Genomic DNA, 17,744 nt, shown 5'->3' on the forward strand with positions numbered 1-17,744 from the left:
TCAAAGTGCCTACAGCAGAGGACCAGGTCTCATCTTCACCCCCTGTCCTTGCACCGCAGCTGTGTTTAGTGCTCACACTGGGTACCCTGACTCCAGGGTGCTGCAAATTGGGACGTGGCCAGGCTGGGCTCATGGACCCTGTCGCTGCCACCCAGGAAGGTGGCAGGGAGGGAGCTGCACATGGAAAGTGAGACTGGGCTGCCGTACAGGGGTCCGAGGAAGGGGAGCAGAGCCCCGCTCCAGTTTCCGGGTGATCACTTTAACACCTGCCTGAATTCAAGCTGCCGTCTCTCTATCGCTCTCTTGGCTACTGGAGCAGCTTCCTAGTTGATCGACCTGCCTCCTGCCCTTTCCTGGCCACACTCCCCTCCACCCCGAGTGATCACTGAAAAATATCCACCTTCCCTGGCCCCCACTGCCCAGGCAGCCCACTCCCCTTTCTGCCTGCAGTCACTCAGGGTTTGGCCTCTGGCCCCGTCCCTGTCTCCAATTCCCCAGGGTCCCCCATGGCCCAGTGGTGCTCCCTAGCAACACAAGACTGGTTGTCCCCCTAAAAGGACCTTATTCCTGCCATTTTCTCTGCCTGGGCTGCCTCCCACCCCCATTCTCCATAACTCTGACCTACACCTCAAATCTTGGATTAAATGTCACCTTCTCAGGGAAGCCTTCTTTAATACCTTCTTCCAAAGAGGCCTCTCCCTTCCTGGAACCACTCCCTGTCTTCTCCCCTGTGCGCTCACACTTCTGTCTGGAAGTGTCGGCGAACCTGCTTACCCATCCTGTGGATGATAAGCCCTTGAAGGGAGAGCCTGTCCTCCTCTGGCCGTTAATTCCACAAACATTCAGCAAACGTTTATTGAGCAACACTGCACGAGTGTCCTAAGTATCAAATGAATGACTGAATACATCCAGGAGGAGAGCACCCCCTCTCTATGTGTTCTCTTTGCATCCTTTCCTTTCCTTTGAGCATTTCCCAAGGAGAGCGCTGTAGGGATAAGAAATTTGGGAGAGTTCAGGGTTCCTGGGCAAAGGCCCTATGCTCCTTCGAGCACTTGCCTCAGTGCAATCTGGCTGCTGTAACAAACTGGGTAGCTTATAGGCAATAGAAATTTATTTCTCACAGTTCTGGAGTCTGGGAAGTCCAAGATCAAGGTGCCGGCAGATTGGGTGTCTGGTGAAAGCCTCCTTCATGGCTCATAGTCTTTTTGCTTTGTCCTCACATGGCAGAAGGGGTGAGGGATCTCTCTGGGGTCCCTTATAAGGGCGCTAATCCCATTTGTGAGGCCTCCACCCTCAAAACCTAAACACCTCCCAAAGACCCCACCTCCCAATACCATCACCGAGGGGGTGAGGATTCAATATATGAATTTGGCCCAGAGTGGGTCAGGGGAAAACAAACATTCAGACTACAACAGCACTCATGTCAGGGATTACCTGATAATTTTTCTGGCACATGGGGACATTTCGTCAAGTGGCCCTTGCCAGAATCTCCAGCCATTCGGGAAAGGGACAGCAGATGGGGGGAGGTGAGGATGCCATTCAGGCAGCTATGCCTTCCTGCTCAAAGCTTGTGTGCCCCCCGTCCCCACTGCTGCACAAAAGAACTTGAAGTTATTGTATCAGTAATAGCCATGTGTATTGTTCTTAACAGAAGTCACTGTGTTTGTCAAAAGACTAAGAAGAAAGACATATCTTTCCAACATGGCAAAGGTAGGTTTCAGCAAGCAGGCAGGAGGGAACAAACCAGTTTCCTGAAGTGAGAAGTGAAAGCTGCGAGTACCTGACAAGAGCGGGTGGCAGCGGGGAAGGCAGAGGGCAGACAGGAGGGCCTTGCCGGCCACTGGCTGGGGAGACCTGCTGGGCCCCCGACTCCCAGCCAAATGCCCACTCCTTGCCACCCAGCCTTGGAGAAGCTCCAGTCTCCCCGGCTCTCTCTGAGCAGGAGAGAGAGCAGGAGACAGAGCAGGTCAACATTTAAAAGATGCCTGAGGGAGGCCCCACACAGAAGTTCCAACCTAAGCCAGCCTGTGTCAGAGGTGAAAGGGCATTAGAGCAGAACCCAGGACAGACAGACAGCCCTGTCTGTGGCCCTGTCTGTGGCCCTGTCTGTGGCACAGGCCACTAGTTTCCTCAGCTCTGACCTCACTCCCAGGTGATTCTGTAGCTTCAGTGCTAGAGGGAGGTTGAGAAAGACTGAGGAAAAGATTCTGTGATGCCAGCACCCAGCACCTGGGCCACCAGCAGTCTGCTCTGAAATCCCGGGCACTGTCACTCTGCTCCAGGTCAGCCCCCACTCGAGAGGAGCTCATGGTCTTTGGTTGAACCCGTGCTGGGCTTCCACCCTTCCGTGCAAAGCCCACCCCAGACCCTGAGCTCGCTGGGGCTGAGACCCGCTTGAGTCTTCCTGGGCCATCCTGCTCTGCAGGGCTGTCACACTCGGAGCTCTGTGTGGCAGGGGCTTACGGCATGTCCTTCACTTCAGCCCAACCAGAGCAGCAAGCATGTGTCCTAGAGCCAGCCCCGGTGCTGAACCCCCTGTCTTTATACCCACTACCCCTTGGGATAGTCACTGAACACCCCAAGTCCCCTCTGTGTCCTCCTCTGTAAAATGGAGGTGGAGGGACTCTTAGGACTGGTGTGAGAGCCACCCAGTGTTCATCCTACACAGTCTGAGAGTGTCAGGGATTAGCTTGTCCCCATTTGACAGCTGAGGAAATCAGCCCATGCAGGCTAAATTCATCGTCCAAGGCTCTCAAGAGGAAAGGACAGACGTCTTCTGAGTCCCCGCAGCCACCCCCTCAGAATCGGTCCATGCTATACCTACACGTTCCTCACAGATGATCGATCACCCAGTTTTCCTCCCTAGGGTAATGTAGGCATATGGAGCGGGGTGCAGAGAATTAGAAACAGCAGTGCCCAGATAGCCCTGAACACATCTGCCCAGGAGCAGAAGCTTTCTAAAGGTTGCTTTCCAGAAAGGCAATTCTAGAATGTGTGAGAGTTTAACATTTTAATTGTCGTTTAAAATTCAATGTTAACAGGTAATACCAACATCCACTTTTCTTTCTCCTTAACAACAACAGAAAAATCTTGACAATTTAGAGGGGTATTAGGCAGAAGTAACGTGACAAGATTTAACTCTATTGTGCTTCCCCCTCCTCTTTAGACGATGAGAATGGTATTGAAAAATAATAGGAGAGTCAACATTTTGAAGTCGGACCTGCACGCCATCCTCACTCAAGGCGCCTTGGATATTTCTAAGAAAACCCTGGCCAGTGACCCGAGCAACGCGGATGAGCTGGAGAACAACTCAGAGATGAAATGTAATCTTCCTTCTGCAGCTTTCTTTATTGGAGGGTTTGTTTTATATCTGGTGCTAGCATGGCCATCATTAATTCATGAATTTCTTAATAGAAGTAGAACGTCATCCTTCTTTGACATTCTGATTTAGCAGCTCACACATCTCTTCCTGCAGGGGGCGATGAGTGCTCTGAGGACTGCCCTGGGGCCATGGCTTCCAGCACCCACACCGGGGTGCCAGGGTGGGACAGGGCAGCCGTGCTAACACATGGACAAGCAGAACAGAACAGATGAGTGTGATTGCTTCTTCACAACAGTTCTCACTGGAGTATCTCCTTTGGGAAAAAAAAAATTCATTTCTGCATCTCTCTTGTACATGCATAGATTCAAGTGTCTCTTCGATCGTGTCTGAAGTGGACCGAGTTAGCTTTCTGCCTTGCTAGACTCTGCTGTCACTCTTGTTAGCAGCATCAGTATTATTCTGAACAATGTGAAGTTTAATTATTTTTCACAACTTGACATTTAACAATGGTGCTTTTATGGTATTTCATTAGTTTACAAACAAGCGATAGGAGGCATGTGGATATTCTTGCTGTTTGCTATCTGATCATTGTAATTGTTTTTCAAGAAAAAAAATCTCCCTTCCATAAAGAGCTCAGATTGCTGGCTGACATGCATGTGGTTACACCCCTGCGGGGGGTGGGGGGGGGTCGGTCGAAAGTAGTGAAAGAAGGAATGGGGGGGTGCTGGGAGCTGTTTCAGGAGGGGGCTGCAGAACGGTCATGACCCCCCACACCCCAGATTATGGGTAATGGGCCAATCTCTCGGCCCTCCTATGACGGTTATCAGGAGGATGGCGTGGGTGCCCTTTCCAAACACTCCCTGCCAGGATGCCCCAGGAAGATCTAGTAGCTTCCCTCTCTGTGGGCATAACCCCTTCCTAGTGCACTCAGCTGTGTAGAAAGCTGCCTGCTCAGTTCCCGTGGGCTCCATTAGGGTGTCAGCTGTGCCTTATTCATCTTGGGCCACATGGCATAGTGCTGTCACAGAGTAGCACTTCAGTCTTTCACGACTAGATGGATACACGGATTCAGCAATACATAAAAGCACCACCTATAAATTATCCCATGCTCTTTCTTTGACCTTGAAGTAGGGCTGACCTTGGTAGGGTTGTACTAGTTATGAAAACATTGAAATATGTCCCTTCTTGTTGTTAAGTCACCTCTGCCCACTCCCCTTCACTGTCTTGTCCCTTGTTTGCATTCCCTGCCCGTATTGCCCTGGCTGACCCAAATCCCAAATCCTCCCCTAGGGTGCTCCCCTTCCCCTTTAGCAGCTAAAGGGTTAACACCTATCCCAGCAGACTTCCCAGAAATGACAGCAGTTCTGATTAGTAAGAACTCGAGAGGTCCCCCTCCCAGGGCACTGGCTGCTCCAGAAATCTCAGGTGGCCACCCAAACTCTGCTCTAGCCCCCAGCATGAGGCCTCCCAGGTGCCTGCCAGACTGCCCACTGGCCTGGCCGGGGCTCCTGTGCTCTTGGTGCATCCTTGCAGGTCCCTCCAAGAGGATGCAGAGTTCTGCAGGGAGACAGCACACTGACAGCCACTGCTGACACCTGGCGGGCAAATGTTTCTGAGGTCCAGGGGAACCGTGCCCAAACCTCAGCTGGGGACATAGCAACCCACTTGGTTTTCTAAACTCTGCTTATTAGGCAGAGGCAGTCAAAAAGTGGGAAGGCCAAAGGCTGTTCTTTGTGCTACCTGTGCAGGTGGAGGACCTAAGACCTGATGTCACACGTGCTCGCTGGGGCTCGCAGCTAATTGAGTGCATAACTCCAGGCGAGGCCCTTACATCTCTCAAGCTTTGATGTCTGCCATCGCTTAAATGACACTAATAAACTAGCCCTTTTATGAAGATGGCAAGGATAGGTGAGGTCATGTCTGTATCTTGCAATGAGCTCATTTGAAGACAGGGACTGTATAATTGCAAGGTGTAGTTATTATTTCAAAATATTTCTTTCCATTTCAACAAGTGGCAGACGTGGTTCATAACAGCATGACTGTACGGCTGAACTAGATGCCCGCAGAGGTGACAAATCCAGCCTTAGAACTCATCCTTTGTGTTCAAAATGAGTGTGAGGCCTTAGGAATCCCTCTGAACTAGTGTTATTTTGTCCCCTAGGTTACCTAGTACAAAAGTACCTATGGAGAAATTCTGCTATGGTGCACAAAATCTTTTTGTTTGTTTTGTTTTGTTTCTTTGTAGGTTTAAGCAGTTTAATTTCTTTGCTGGGAACATCAACAGATCTCAGTGTATTCCTAAACTGTCTGTCTTCAAACCTCCAAGCGTTTGTCTTCCAGGTACAAAACTGTGACTTTTTAAAGAAAAGAAGTGGGTGTTGATCATTCTACCTAAATTATAGCCTCAGTGCCCATTGCCTGGGGCTGTGAAAAAGGGGTTCCTCAAGCTCTTATGAGCAATGCGTCAGGGCTGGCATGGGTGTGAGGGCAGGGGTTGGACCCTCTGCAGCAGGGGGAAGAATGGGGATCACATAACACAGTGTGTGCGTGTGCATGTGGGTGAGCACGCGTGTGCACCCAGAGGGAGCGTGGAGGAAGGGGAGAGGTGCTGTCAGTTTGGGGAGGACAGCACTTCCTGTTTTGCGGATGAGTCCCGGTAAAATGTCTGGCTTGATTTCAAAAGCTCAAAGATGATTCAGTTGCAGATGTGGGTGGGTTGATCCTTCTGGTCATCGTGGCTCTTGGGAGCACTTCTGTGGGGTCCTGACTTGGTTTTCATCATCATCTGCGTGGGCAGTCACCCTTGGAGAGCTGAGAATGCCATCAGAGAAGCCTCGGCACCTCGCTCCAGCGGGCACACGGTGGATGAAAACTGACAGGGACGCAAGGCAGCCCGGGGCCCCGCCTCTCGAGACTTCCTGCTCCCCAAGGCTGAGGGGGTCGGGAAAGGCCTTGAAGAGAACATGGGACTTAAACTGGGACTGAAGCTTGTGTAGGATTAAAATAATCTGAGAGAGGGAGACAAGGCGTTCAAGAGCAAAAGTGAGCATGTGGGGAGCGAAGAGCCCACTTAGGCAAGAAGGAACAGAGGAAGCTGGGACAGAAGGCAAAGACTCCGGGACTGGGGGCTAGGGGCTGGGAACTTGGCTTGGACACTCTCCTTTAAGGGCCTGGCTGGCCACATTGCTGCCGCTCCCCTGTCCCACCCACCTGGGCTTGTCCTATCCCTGACCTTTGAGTTGAGGAGAAAGGGCAGAAATTATAACTGAGACCACAAAGACTGCAGGGTACTTTGGGGTCTTAAACCTCCTGGAGATGAACCAGAAAACTCCCCAGGAAGGAGCCGGAAAGTCAGTTCCAACCTTCAGCAGGTGTCTGTTTCCATTCTTTGCTTCTCGAAAATAATCATTCCAGATTCTGTAAGGTTTTTATTCCTCCTTTTTGGTCTTAGGCAAAGCTTATTTATAACAGCACTGACCTGTCCGGAGGTGCATGGCTCTGCTAGCTGAAGGCTTATACATCAGCACTGATAGAAGCTGTCAATAATCCGTTCCTTGTTTTAGATACTCTCTCAGCCTCCGACTTTAGCCAGGATGAGCCCACTGAGATCATTAATACCAATCCTGCCATCCTCCGTGCACCCTCCATGTGTTCCCCAAGTCTCCACGGTCCTATCTTCAGCCTTCACAAATGAGGCATGTTAGAAAAATGGTGTCACTGCATGCCTTTGAAGGGCTTGTTTCTGTAGAATAGTGTAGTTGATTTTTAAAAAACAGACTATTATAAATAAAACACTTAGATGTTTAAAATGCAAACCCTTGGGCTTGTCAGAGATGACTGATGGCTTCAGTCACCTGCATCTGGCAGTATGCTAGTAGAGGAAAATATCCAACATGTCACATGTTTTGTTCTCACTGTCCTTGTGCAATTCGGATCCCAGCTGGAGGGACTTCATGTCCACCCAAAGCTCAGAACAATCCTGTGCTGTGTTGGGGGCTTTCAGTGAGGCAGAAGGGAAGACAAACAATGACAGGAAAGGGCATTTTGCCGTTTCTAGCCAGCTTCTCCATCTCTTCCTCAAAGACATGTGGCCGAGCCAGTGAGGGGTCTACAGACATGTGACTGAGAGTTAGAAGAGGCTTCGGAACATGCATACATATCAACATATGCACGTGAAATGCATATGCATATGACTCCATGGTTGGTAGGTCACTTCGAGTGTGGCCCAAGGCTCAATCTAGATGGAGAGAGTTTTTTAGTCTGTATGTAGGAGCATCTTACTGGCACCCAGTTTGGTGCCACTCAGGCAGTCAGATGACCTATGACCTGGATGCAGAGGCCAGGACTTTCCAGTCCTGAGATCAGTTACACAGTGGGGTAGCCAGCTTTGTGCTTTCCCAAGTAAACACCATCGCTTTTCATTATTATGAGATTCCGTGCCCCTTTTTCACAATCAGACTTGACACGCAGAAGTGCAGGTGTAAACCAGCCCCTGCCCTCTCCGAGGCCAGTCCCCAGTGGACTTCAGTGAGGCTGAAGTGTTTCTGTCCCGCTTCCAGGCGATCTCTTTTTAAAATTTGCATACTGATTAAAAAAAAAGTAGGCAGAATTCTGACCTCCCTCCCTTCCACCAACTTGAAAGGGTTCTGCTCTGGAACCATCTCCGCAGGGATGGAGCAAGACCAGAAACAGGTGTTTGCAGCTGCCTCAGTTCCTGCCTTATCATTTTGCCTTCCTCTTCTCTTTGGCTCTTTAAAATGTGTGTGTGTGACAAATGTGTGCATTTGAAAACATGCTATGCTTCTTGATTTTATCATAAACCCAGCTTTTTTTCTCACAAAAATGTAATAGCCAAGCAGAAGCAAAGAGGAGTTTATCAAATTGGCTGCCAGCTTCCAGCTAAGATGGAATTTCCTTCTCACTGCTGTGAGCAAAGCCATGACCCTCTGCCACAGAGATAGTTTTGGTAAGTCAGAGAATGCAAAAACATTTTGTATTCTGCCTTTTAAAAATATCGTTATAGGCTGGGCTTGGTGGCTCACGCCTGTAATCCTAGCACTCTGCAGGGTGGAGGTGGGAGGATCTCTTGAGCTCAGGAGTTCGAGACCAGCCTAAGCAAGAGCAAGACCCTTGTCTCTACTAAAAATAGAGAAATTAGCCAGGTGTGGGTCTGTAGTCCTAGCTAATCAGGAGGCTGAGGCAAGAGAATGACTTGAGCCCATGAGTTTGAGGTTGCAGTAAGTTATCATGACGCCACTGCACTCTACCCAGGGCGACAGAGTGAAACTCTGTCTGAAAAAAAAAAAAAGTTGCTATAGCATAAGTATTTTGCATATTGCCATGTAGAATCCCATCATCTTTTAACCTTTTTATGTAAAATAAAACATAGATACAAAAAACCATACAAAACCATAGTCATCTTTTTTTTTTTTAATGGCAACGTGATAGTCCATCAAACTGATGGACCATGCTTCTCTTTTGCATTTCATCATAGTTGGACATGTAGGAAGCTTTTTCTTGTTTTTGAATTATGAGTTTTGTGGCATTTTGAGAAAAGCACTGAGAGAGACAACTGACTTGGAGAAAAACCGGGTTCTTTGGAGCACCCACTTAACTTTCAGGAGTAATGATTAATAATGTCCCCATTGTATGCAGATGATGGAAAGAGTGAAGTTTGCATTTTGCAAACTTCCTGGTCTAACTATTAGTCTTCCTCCATGGGAGGAAGGTCACATCTTTGATGCAGACTTTGATGCCTCATAAAAAGAGGGTTGTAGGAGGGGAGGTTCACCACTCAGTCCACCAGCTTCATGGAATGGAGGGGTTCTTCAACAGGAATATCTTGTATCCCCACAATGTCCCAGGCACATTCCTAGGCACAGGGCATACAGCAGAGGAAAGACAGACAAAGTCTCCATCCCTGTGAGTTTATATACTAGTCAGGGCAAATGATCCCTGCCCCAGAGGGCTATCAGATGCCCTCACAACATGCATTCAAGAAGGAAGAGGAAACAAGCCATATTGTGGAACAATTTTGCAAACACCCTGAAACTCCTGAGGGCTGCTGCTATAAGCTGCCATACAGGCGACACTCATTTACAATGAGAGCTCCCTTTAAGGAAGTCCAAATTGACCCTGCTTTATGCTGATGCTCTTCCAGAGCAAAGGGAAAGAGGTGTAACCAGAGAAAGAAATCCAGCCCTGTAGTCTTTGCTTTGGCTGATCTACTTTTTCTGGACCTCCATGTGAAGTCAATGTATTAACACCAGTAGAATTTTCCTCTTCACATGAACGATGGTTTTTATAAGTGTAGATGGTCCGGGAGTTGTTGTCAAACTTATTCCAGACCAGGTCATGCAATCCCACAATGGCACTATCTCTCACGCCAGCCAGATCCATTAAGGAATAACGAACACAATTGTAGGGAGAATTTGTGAAGGGCTTTGAAATGGACAAAAAGATCACTTGAAATGGACAAAAGACTTTGAAATGGACAAAAGGCTTTGAAATGGACTAAAGGCTTTGGAATGGACAAAAGGCTTTGGAATGGACAAAAAGCTTTGGTCTACCCTTCTCTACCCTACATTCATTGTCTTTGAGTTATTTTTACAATTCTGTGAGTTGTAGCAAATTGATGATAATGCAGATGATCCTCATCCACAGAAATGCAACAATGCAGTTGTGTCAGGTGCATGCAGTTGATTACTGCCAAGAGGACAGATCAATTTTGTATCTATTTATAAATTAATGTCACCATTCTTTCCTGCCTATCGTGTATGTTTAGTGCTTTGAATCCTCTTTCGAACCAACTACATCTTAACTAGTTCCCTCAGTAATTAATGAGTTAAATAAAAATCTTTGACTTTTGTTTTATATCTGAATAAGAGTCATGGTTTTAGTTTTATTTAAAACTTATCTTTTAACAATTTTAATAGGCCAGATTTCTTCTGTTTCAAGAAGAAAGCAAACATTGATGATAGGTTTCTTTTCTGGGAGAGCAAAGGCCTTGGGATTTGGAGCATTCTGCTAAGATCCCTGCCCCCCTGTCTCTCCTCCCTGCCACCAATCTCCCTAATGGTGGCACTGATGGTGGGCCCACCCGAGAAGACACTGCCTGCATACTGAGCACCACCTGGCTCCCTTAGCAACTTCCCGCACAAAGAGGTGCAGCCACAGGGACTGCAGTAGGGAAAGGCGCTACATTTCAAGCACCGCGAAAGAGCAGCAAGATCTCTTCCACACTCTGCCCCCATCTCCTCCCACCCCCTTTTTTACTTACCTGTTTGCCAACCACAAGGCACTATGAGGCCCAGCGGCACATTCTTCAGCTTTGGGAACAGCACCATTTCCCTGTAGGATTTGCTCTCCTCCCACCTCACATGGGATGGTTTCAAGTTCCCTTTCATGGCTCAGGCTATTTAGGTCCCTTCCTTTTCTGCCTGAAGGCTGCCCCGTTGGGCTTCTCTGAGTGTAGACAGCTACATACACGATGGGCCCTGCCCAGGCCCCTTCGTGGTCAGCGGTGGGAACAAGGCTCTGGTACATGTGAGTTAGCCACAGAAAAGTCATTAGCTTCACAGTGATATATTTATTGGTTATCTACTCTTCTATCAAATGTATTCATTTTTGGTGATTACTTAAATATAGGTTCCTGGCATCTATTTCATTTGCTGCTTTTGGAATATGTGATTCATATACTTCAGTCATGCATAGAGGAGGAAGAAGAGGAGGAGGATGTGGGGAACGTCAAGGAAATGCTACCAGATGACCGGTCTCTCGTCCAGCCAGACCAGGCACTTTTCCAGCCTCCAGACTCTTCACCGACTCAGGCGTGTGCAAGCCTAAGTGCGGAGCCACCCCGGGTGATGCTGAAACACACGGGCCAGGGCCGATGCCCAGGGGGTCTGAGCAGCTTGGTCCTCAGGGTCCTGGGCTTCCTGGTGGACACTGCCACGGGCAATAAGGTAAAGACACCAAAACCCCCTTCCACTGAGCTGTTCTAAGGAAAGTAAGAACTCTAGGTGATTGGGAAACTCATAAAGATCACATTGTCCAAACAATGATAAAGGATTCTAGAATCACCTTTGCTTTAGGTGATTTTGCAAGGGGTGATTATAATTGCTTATCTGTGGATCACGGGGCAGCTCAGGTTTGTGGTGCATTGATATGTGCCTGTAGGACACAGGTTGGACAGGTCAGAGATGGGCCCCAATGCCGTGAACAGGACCCAGACTCATGAATAATGGAAACTCCTCCATTGAGGAGGGGGGAGTGGGCTGGTTAAAAAAAATTTGTCTTACTACTAATTTCTAAAACTGCTATACAAGTTTGATGTTTAGCCACTGTACATAGTCTTCTTTTTGTGCCCCAAAGTTCCCCTCTTGAACAGATGAGTTGTGCTTAGTAGGAGACCATTAGTAGCTGATGTGTTGCCCTCGACACAGTTCATGGTGGTCACAGCCTAAAGCTGTTCACATCCTACAGTCCTCAGAATAACTGGAACCTTCCAGGGACCTTTCCTTCTTGAGCAAATCTCATTCTGAGTTCTCCAGAGTGCAGAGATCCTGTCCAAACTGTTACTGAGCACGGCTTGGATGAGGCACCACGCTAGACAAAAGCAATACGAGCCGGAGCCAGGGAAGTGCAGCTCTCAGGTTTACAAGTTCTCCCTCTGTCTGTATTGGGCCTTTGTTTTTTCACGTTGGGATAGTAAATTCATGCATCCAGCTGCATTCAGTGTTCTCCGTGCAAGATATTCAGATGTGTGTCGGTAAATGGGAAACTTACCTTCTCTGTGTGTATGAGAGGCAGACATAATCAGTGAAGCATGAAATAGTGAAATACTGACCCCAAACTGGGGACCTGATGTGCTGGTGAGAGGGGAGCCTCTTCAGCAGGGGGCAGTTAGGGCACCATTCAGGGAGCAGGTGTTTCAGGACAGTTGACAGAAAGCGAGCCCAGTCAGGTCTGAAGGCTGCGCCCAGGAGAATGACTCTCCCTGCTCCTGATCCCCTGGGGGGTACACCCAGGCCTAGCAGCAGAGCCTTCAAGAGCTGGCCAGCAGCAAGCTTGCCTGAGTATATTCTGGAGCATTCTGTGGAGCCCCCACAGGACCAGCATTAATGCTGGGCTGTAGCATTCAGTTCCGAGCAAGCAGTTCTCTCTGCTCACCAGCTGGGGCAAGAGGTGGGACCATAGCATAGTAATTCGTTAAAAAAAAAAAATCATTCAATGACACCTGTTAAAGCACAGTAAGGAAGGACGTCTTCATTCAGGACCATCTCCATAGGTGTAGGGAACACTGCAATGGGGTCTTGCAGTGGGAGAGATTAGGCTCAACTCTGAACACAGCATGGGCAAGTGGGAATTTATAGCCAAGGAGCAGGGTGGGGGCAGTGGATGGAAAATTACTAAGAGGAGACATCAGGAGTAGGGGGGATTCTGGCTAAACCCACCTGACAGGATTCTTGCAGAAGACAGGCCAGGGGGGATGGAGAGGAACTAGGAACCTGATCGGATATCGAGGGTGATCAGATATCCAGGACGGGGCATTCTTGCTAACTTGACTTAGCAGAGTTCTTGCTAAAACTGGATTTTACAAGGAAGTGGGTGTAGGAGAAGGTTCAGGAGCCTGACTAAAGTTTGGCCCAGCAAAGAGTCTTTGTCAAAATTTACATCCTCCGTAGTCAACAAGGTAACCAGGAGTGAGCTTTCACCTCTCCTGCCAGTCAGAAGGGCTGGAGAGCAGACACTGACAGTTCTGTGCTGGCCATTTCCATGCATCATTTTGTCTCAGTGAGATGGGCATTACCACCCCCATTTCACAGATGGCTTAACTGAGGCTCATGGAGGGGTTGAGTCAGTTCCCCAAGGTCACCTCACTAAAAATCGGGAGAGCAGGGATTGACTCCCCCACAGATCTCCTTCCAAGACTGTCCTTCCCAGCCTTCTCTCTCCCCAGAGAGTATTCTACCAGGTGCTTAAATTCCAAAATTGGTGGCTTGGAAATAAATTAAAAATATTTTCAAGTCTGATAAGTGGGTAATTCTGGTATATAATTTCCTGGGTTCAGATTCTACTTCTTCCACTTATTAGCGGAGCACCTTGGGCAAGTTGCTTACTTTTGGGGGATAATAATATCTTATTCTATAGGGCTGTTATGAGATTTAAATAAGAGAATGGTTATAAAATGCTTAGAATATTTCTTAGAACATAGTAAGTACCCAATAACCACTAGCCACTGTTATTATTAATATTTCTCCAAAACAACCTCTTAATCTGAGCACCTTTCCTTTTTAAAAAAAATTTTATTTGTATATATTCATGAAGTACAAGTGCCGTTTTGCTACTTTGAGATATTGCATTGTGGTGAAGTCAGAGCCTTCAGCTGAACACGTTTCCCTAACACTCTCAACCCAATCCCCTAGCTCCTCTGAAGTTTATTGCAATAAGATTTGACCTGTATTTAATTGGTGGGAACAATCGAGAAGACATTAAATACTTAATTGAACTACATAATAAGGCAATACAAGCAGATGAGTGTCAGATAATCCAAGGTAATATACATTAGAGATTAATTAAACCTGCTTCTGTTTGTTCATGCCTACTGAATTAGCTATAATGATTTAAACAATCTAACACCAAAAAGTTACACTCATCTTTTCATTGCATTCATTATTCAGCATTTGCACTCATCATCAGCAAAAACAGCACACCCGCTATGTCCCATCTGCATTCACAAGTTAACGCCCCACTCGGCTGAACATCTGTGGCAGCCTCTTTGTTTGAACAATTTAGCACTGCCCTGCACCTACAATAACTAAAGTCAGCATTCCGGACTGCCATATCCATCTGTCACTCTTCTACATTCTAGCGACTCTCAAAATAGTAAGATGCCAAGGTGTGTTTAAATAAAGTAAAAGACTATAATGATATTAAATAAAGAATATTCTTTTTAAAGAACAAACGACATGGTTTTCATTTTAGATCATGTACTCAAGGATTAAAGCAGAGCAAAAAAAAAAAAAAACTTTTTTAAGTGACTCTTCAGCTCTAGGGTAAAGGTGAGGACAGTTTTTTGAGAAAAAAGAAAAACATCTTTTCTCTGGGTGGTGATGATTGTTGTCAAATTTGGAGAAAGAGTGAAAAATGTGCTTTCATGAACCTTGCATTCAAAGTTATATGTGCATCTTTGTCAAAATATATTGACTTACAGGGGATTTATTGATGAAGTCAGACCAAGAAAGTACATGTCTATTGGTTTTAAAGTAATCATGTCCAAGGATTTGCAAGTCTTCCGAGTTCCCCTGGAGTTAAGGGGATGGTATATCCTCCCTATTTCTCTGATAGGAAGACTTGCTCAGGCAGGTGAAGGGCTGGGGAGAGGTGGCACTCACGCAACTTAGAAACTGTGAATCTCTCAAAGCTATTACTACTTAATCAAGTGTCAGTTCAACCAATATCAAACAACTGTCTTCATAGGCTTTTCCCTCCATCTAATGGCATATTTTATGGGTGGGGGAAGTAGAATCTATGTGGAAACTTGAGCCAACCACATCTGCTCCAGAGATTTGATGAGAATGCAGGGATTGGTGTCTACCTGGAAGTCAGCCAAAGTGATGGAGAATTCATGGGCCCCCTCCTGATTTTCAGGACTGGTCCACTCTCTCCCATGTCTATACAGGAAGAGTGCTGGTTTGTTCTCACTGGACCTCCAGGGTGTTTCTCACAAAAAACTGCAGGCCCCTCTTCCTTTTCTTACAAAGAGCCCATCTGCTCCCCTACCCCTCGCATCAAACCGAGATTTCAAGCCCTCCCACCAAGTCCTCACCAGACCCTGAGCTTTTCCTTGAGAAATTAGGGTTTCCCTTAGTAGGAATAAATGTGCAAACTTCCTCTTTATGTCCCAGGGTGGGGGCACAGGAGTGGTAGAAATATTCAAGTGGTGGTTCCTGCAACAGAGAAGAGTATAACTTTCTCTTTTTATCTTTTCCTTTTAAACATTTCCCCCACGCAGCTCATCCAGGTATTGCTGGAAGACAAGGCCACCGAAAGCACTGTCAAACTCAGCCTTCCTGTGGGACAAGAAGCCCTTGTAACCCTAAAAGATGGACAAAAATTTGTGATTCACATATCGGATGTAGCCCAAAGCTCTGAAAATATTTATTTCAGAGAAAGCAATGCTAATACGTAAGATTGTTTATTTAAATAGGGCAAGAAAAAACTGATAGACTTGCCTTCTTAAAACTATATTATTAATAAATATAAAGCTTTTGTATTGATATGAAAGATTTTATGGACATAATAGATGTAGCATTGTCTATTTTGTATTTATATGTATTCAAGGAGTTAGTTTTGATCAAACATATAAACTGATTTGGTGAATAATTTTTGCCTCTGTTGCTTTTCTTCTGGGGTTTCCAAAGTATTTCTATTTGGGGACTTGAAAAAAAAATTGAGAAATCTTTTTGGGCATAAAGAAATGGTTAATTCTCCAGAGAAAGATAACAAAGTTTGAAGACTACAAACTGGCACGAGCAGTAAAATGCCAGCAGTAATATTTTTCTTCCCCTCAGTAGTGCCTCAATCAAAACAGAATTTGTAGATAGATCTCAAGCAATGAGGAACAGAGAAAAATTAATTTGTTACCACTGTTTAATTCACTCACTGGTCTATTAAACATCTTTTGTTCACCATCCCAATTTTCTTAAAGTAAGATAGAATTTTGAATGCAGCAATGTTTGCAACAAATGCTGGTGTCCTGCTTTGAATCACATTTTAGTTCTCTTTCTATAGCAAAATCCTAAAACATGTTGAAACTAAGAATAGATCATTGTTACACCAGATCCATTTTTATGTAACTGATTATAGTATTTAAAATGAATTTTAAAATTAATGCTTAACATGATTTCTGGTATCAATGGAAAGAATAGGGAATATTTTATTGATCTCATATTACACATAAAATAAACTAAATTTCCTTTATGTTCACATATGAAATGAATTTACATATGAAATGAATTACATTTCCCTAAATGCTCAGAAATTTTAAAACAAACATAGGAACTATATGTCTCTAGATTCATTAAGAATTATTCATTTTTATGGTTAAAAAGTAATCATATTTTAGAGAGCTTTACAACTCCATTTAATATATTATCTCACATCTTAAGCTATCAGGAAGAGTTGTTCTTCTTTGTCAAAGAATAACTCAAAAAGACATTTATTCTTTTGATTTATTCCTTTGCTCCCTGCTCAGCGACTTTGCTTGTCATTTATTTGTTCACATGTAAGCAGACAGTTGGTGGTGTGAGTCAAAGAACAAAGGCAACAACAGGATTTATAAATCTGGGAAGGGCAAATTTTGTTTGCGTATTTGGGGTAAACTGATTAGCTGAAAACTAGCAGAGGTCATTCTGGGCATTCTGTCCTTGAAGGCCCAGGTTTACCAAAGGAAACAATTTCCATTGTTTACCTGTAGAGTTAAAAGTTAGAATAGGGAATGAGGGTGGGCAGAACCGGAAGGGGGCGCCTTCTGGGACTGTTGTGATTTATATTGTTGTGGTTTCTTTTTAATGGTGGGGGTAGGGGGAGAGAGTTAGGTTTGGGTGTGTTGGTCAGGTGAGACACAATGAGGAGGTGAAACCAAAATGCATGAACCAGAGGAAATTTATTACTTACAGACCCCAGAGAGGTTAGGGATGCCTTGCGGCTGGAGGCCAAAGAGATGTCTGGGGAAGTGGTAGCGATCTCAGCGAGCGGGTGGGTGGGAAGAGAGGGAGAGAGAGAGAGAGAGAGAGAGGGAGAGAGAGAGGACCTGTGGGACCTGCCTTTATTAAGGCCATGGTTGTTATCCCTTGGGTTTTTTCTCAGGGCTTGTGGATTGGCTAATTTAAAGAAAATATGCATGAAGGGGACTCATTTACAAGACTTTGATGTTGACCATTGGGTTTTCCTGTGCTCAGCAGCTGCAGGCTGTGTTAGGTTTTGTGTCAGTGAGATGAGGAACAAGCAGGCTATACTGCAAAACTCACACAGGGAGGGGAGGTTGTAACCAGGCCAAAGACAACGGGGTTCGACTAGGTGTCAGACAACTGTTGTCAGGCCGAAAAATGTATGCCGAAGTAGCAGCTCTGTTAAATTTATGCCAGGGACCCACATGGTGTTCTAGCTCTTGGTCTGGGAGGTGGCCATACAGTGGAGTGTGTTCACCTTGTGAAAATATCACCCATAGCTAATGATTTGATTACTTTTCTGCATGTATTATGTATGAAAACGTACCTTAACAAATAAAAGGCATTGCCCACTTTGTGGATATTGGAGGGAGGTTCCTGGTGGGAGAAAGGCTAAGAAGCACACAGGAGGATTCCAAGAGAAAGTGAGCTGGATTTGAAAAGCCAAAAAGGGCCAAAAAGCAAATGTG

At 46.0% G+C, this 17,744-nt stretch overlaps 1 protein-coding gene across 4 annotated transcripts in view; it reads left to right on the forward strand.

Annotated features, from left to right (window-relative positions):
* RFX8 (regulatory factor X8) overlaps nt 1-15,709 on the forward strand; it is a 50,266-nt gene extending 34,557 nt beyond the window's left edge. For 3 of the 4 annotated variants that reach the window (XM_069494727.1, XM_069494728.1, XM_069494729.1), the window contains 5 exons: nt 3,167-3,323; nt 5,568-5,662; nt 8,174-8,288; nt 10,970-11,286; nt 15,339-15,709. In XM_069494727.1, coding sequence (XP_069350828.1) covers nt 3,167-3,323; nt 5,568-5,662; nt 8,174-8,288; nt 10,970-11,286; nt 15,339-15,515 — 861 coding nt within the window. In that variant the 3' untranslated portion in view covers nt 15,516-15,709. Of the gene's footprint in view, nt 1-1,651; nt 1,711-3,166; nt 3,324-5,567; nt 5,663-8,173; nt 8,289-10,969; nt 11,287-15,338 lie in introns of all 4 variants that reach the window. The other variant, XM_069494726.1, reaches the window with a different exon arrangement.
* The last annotated feature ends 2,035 nt before the right edge of the window (nt 15,710-17,744 follow it).

This window comes from Eulemur rufifrons, chromosome 19, assembly GCF_041146395.1.
Source record: "Eulemur rufifrons isolate Redbay chromosome 19, OSU_ERuf_1, whole genome shotgun sequence".
Taxonomy (NCBI): Eukaryota; Metazoa; Chordata; class Mammalia; order Primates; family Lemuridae; genus Eulemur; species Eulemur rufifrons.